General features: G+C 41.2%; 1 protein-coding gene across 1 annotated transcript; it reads left to right on the top strand.

The window, feature by feature from the left end:
• Positions 1-1,417: 1,417 nt before the first annotated feature.
• Positions 1,418-2,666, top strand: LOC138892301 (uncharacterized). Its single transcript, XM_070176008.1, has 3 exons — positions 1,418-1,652; positions 1,720-2,166; positions 2,458-2,666. Exons 1-3 carry the CDS (start codon positions 1,418-1,420, stop codon positions 2,664-2,666), a joined length of 891 nt encoding a protein of 296 aa, XP_070032109.1.
• The last annotated feature ends 230 nt before the right edge of the window (positions 2,667-2,896 follow it).

Below are 2,896 nucleotides of genomic sequence, written 5' to 3'. Positions count from 1 at the left end.
GCCATAAGAGGACTGTCACCGGAAATTGCCAAGGAGTTGCCAAAAATTGCCAGAGAGAGAAGCTCTTAAGCGTGCAGGTGGTGTTTAGGGTTTAGAGTTTAGGATTGTTTGAAATAGTTTGTAGTGCTAATTCAGGAATTTTTTTTCTCTTTTTATTTAATTTTATTTTTCTCTTTTTACGGTTGGTGTTCTTTGATTGTGCGCAGGTTACAAGTTAAGATTGGTGCATGACTCGAACTTCTGCAAAGGAAGTACTACCATACAAGCCAGAAATTAAAAAACAACTGCGACAACTGAGGAAGGAAAGAAATCTCACCAAGACATCAAAAAAGGTTGGGCAATCCTCAACTAAAGAACTTATGGCTGGAAATGGTGAGGATAATGTAGATTTGCTTGCGAGAGAAGCAGCCCAACGAAGAGAACAAGTTGCACGGGATGCTGAGGAAGCTGCTATTAGAGATGCACAAATTATCTACGAAGAAGAGAGGGGTCGTAGAATTGCTCAAAATCAACCCTTGACTGCAGATCAGTTCGTAAATATAGCTCCCGGGCCTGGGATACCACTTGGTGATTATGCTAGACCGGTCTACAATCAATGTTTATCAAGTGTTAGACCACCCCCAATTGTAGCAAACAATTTCGAGTTGAATCAAGGGTTGCTTCAAACCTTTCAGAATTGTTGTGTCTTCAGAGGGAAGCCAAACAAAGATGTAAACACACATCTAATGGACTTCGAGGAGATTATGAATACCTTTCAATACAATGGTGTGCCACAAGATGTAGTGTATTTAAGGGCATTCCCCTTTTCTCTTAAATAATATGCAAAATAGTGACTTCGAAGCTTGCCCACGGGATCAATTAGAACTTGGGAGGAGATGACCAGAAATTCCTTGATAAATATTTCTCCTCAGCCAAAACGGGCAAGTTTAGAAGAGAAATCCATAACTTCTGCCAGAGAGATACGAAAACTATTTTTGAAGCATGGAATAGGTTTAAGGAGATTGTTTGAAAGTGTCAACATAGCAGAATTTAACTCTGGATGCAACTCTAGGACTTTTGGGATGGATTGATACTAGCCTAACGTAGAATATTGAGCAATGCAGCTGGAGGCCTGTTGATGAAGAAGACTCAAGAGGATATAATCACAATTCTTGACGAGTTATCTGAAGATGCAAATCAATGGCCCTCTGAGAGTGCGTAAAGACGAAGATCAATTGGTGTTCACCAGGTTGATGCTAACACATCTGTGCAGGTACAACTTGATACTATGGCCAAAGAGATAAGGAAGCTGACCTTAGCCTTGATACAAAGTGAGCCTCATGCAACTTGTGATATATGTGAAAGAGGACACCCTACTCATGAGTGTCAAGCCTCAACTAAGGAAGTAAATGCTACGGGAATATAAAATTTCAATGCAATGGGTCAGAGGCACCCTGGTTTTTCATGGAGTTCACCTGGAGGTACTACGAATGCTTGGCAACAAAATAACTCTAGACCGCAGGGACAAGGAGCTTTAGCATACCAAAATCAACAGAGGCAGCAATTTCAGCCTCAACAACCCATTCAGTCTGGTCTAGAGGATCTAATGAAGGCATTCATTATCAAGACAGATGAGAGGCCGGACGCTCATGGAGCAGCTATCAAAGAAATAGGCACTGATTTGCGAAACTTGGAGAGACAAGTGGGACAGATTGCAATAATATTGCAACAATATTCCAGGTACTCTCCCCATTGATACAAAAGAGAATCCTAAAGAAACGGTGAATGCTGTGACCTTGAGAAGTGGGCAAGTGTTGAAAGATCCCACCCCGATCCAAGATAATGTGATACTTGAAAAGGAAAGTGGGAAGCAGCTGAAAAATGATGTTGATAAAAAGATGAAGGCCCCGATGAAAATTGAGAAGAAAAAGAAGGAAGAAACTTCGAGAAGAGAGGAACCTGAAGATAGCAAGAATATGCCTGCTTTACCTTCCCCTCAAAAGCTATGTAGAGAAAAGCTGGACAAGCACTTTGAGAAATTTTTGGATGTGCTAAAACAGGTTCATGTGAACTTTCCATTCACAAAAGTGCTCTCACCAATGCCTGCTTATGCCAAATTCTTGAAGGAGATCCTTACAAATAAAAGGAAAATCGAGGAGACCTCAGTGGTCAAGCTCATAGAGCATTGTAGTGCGATCTTACAAAACAAACTCCCATAAAAGTGTAGAGATCCATGGAGCTTTACTATACCTTGCTCTGTATGAACTATTCATTTTGATAAATCATTATGTGATTCTGGTGCCTCAATTAATTTAATGCCTCTATCTATTTACAGAAAACTTGAGAAGGAGATTGGAGAGATAAGGTCGGTGCCAATATATTTGCAGTTGGCTGACTAGACGACTTTAATACCCGAGGGAATAGTGGAAGATGTGTTAGTTGGGGTGGATAAGTTCGTATTTCCTATACACTTTATAGTGGTGAATATGGAGGAGAACAAGGAGATCCCCCTCATCCTAGGAAGACCATTCTTAACAATAGGTAGAGCTATATTAGATATACACGAGAGGAAACTCATGCTTAGAGTGGGTGAGGAGACGGTGACGTTTGATATGAATGTAGCAAAGGGGGCACAAAAAGAAACATCAGCTGCTAGTGTTGAGTGGAAAGTGAAGGGCTCGAAATAGAAGGCTGCACTAAGTGAGAAAGATAAGTGTGGGGTATCCCGAAGAAGGTTGAGAAGAAGTCGTCTACATGGATGTGCGCATTAGTTCGAAGGCGAGGAATGGAGCCCGAGTTCGACTCAGACCCTGACTAGATATTCAGTGAAGTTTCCTTTACCTTATGCTTTTAAATTTTGTGTCATGGGGACATGCCACAACTTAAAGTGTGGGGGTGGGGGATAACTGTATGTATG

The sequence above is a fragment of the Nicotiana tomentosiformis genome, chromosome 5 (assembly GCF_000390325.3).
Source record: "Nicotiana tomentosiformis chromosome 5, ASM39032v3, whole genome shotgun sequence".
NCBI lineage: Eukaryota > Viridiplantae > Streptophyta > Magnoliopsida > Solanales > Solanaceae > Nicotiana > Nicotiana tomentosiformis.
Note: the sequence above shows the minus strand (reverse complement) of the source record. Positions and strands in the feature narration are given on the sequence as shown.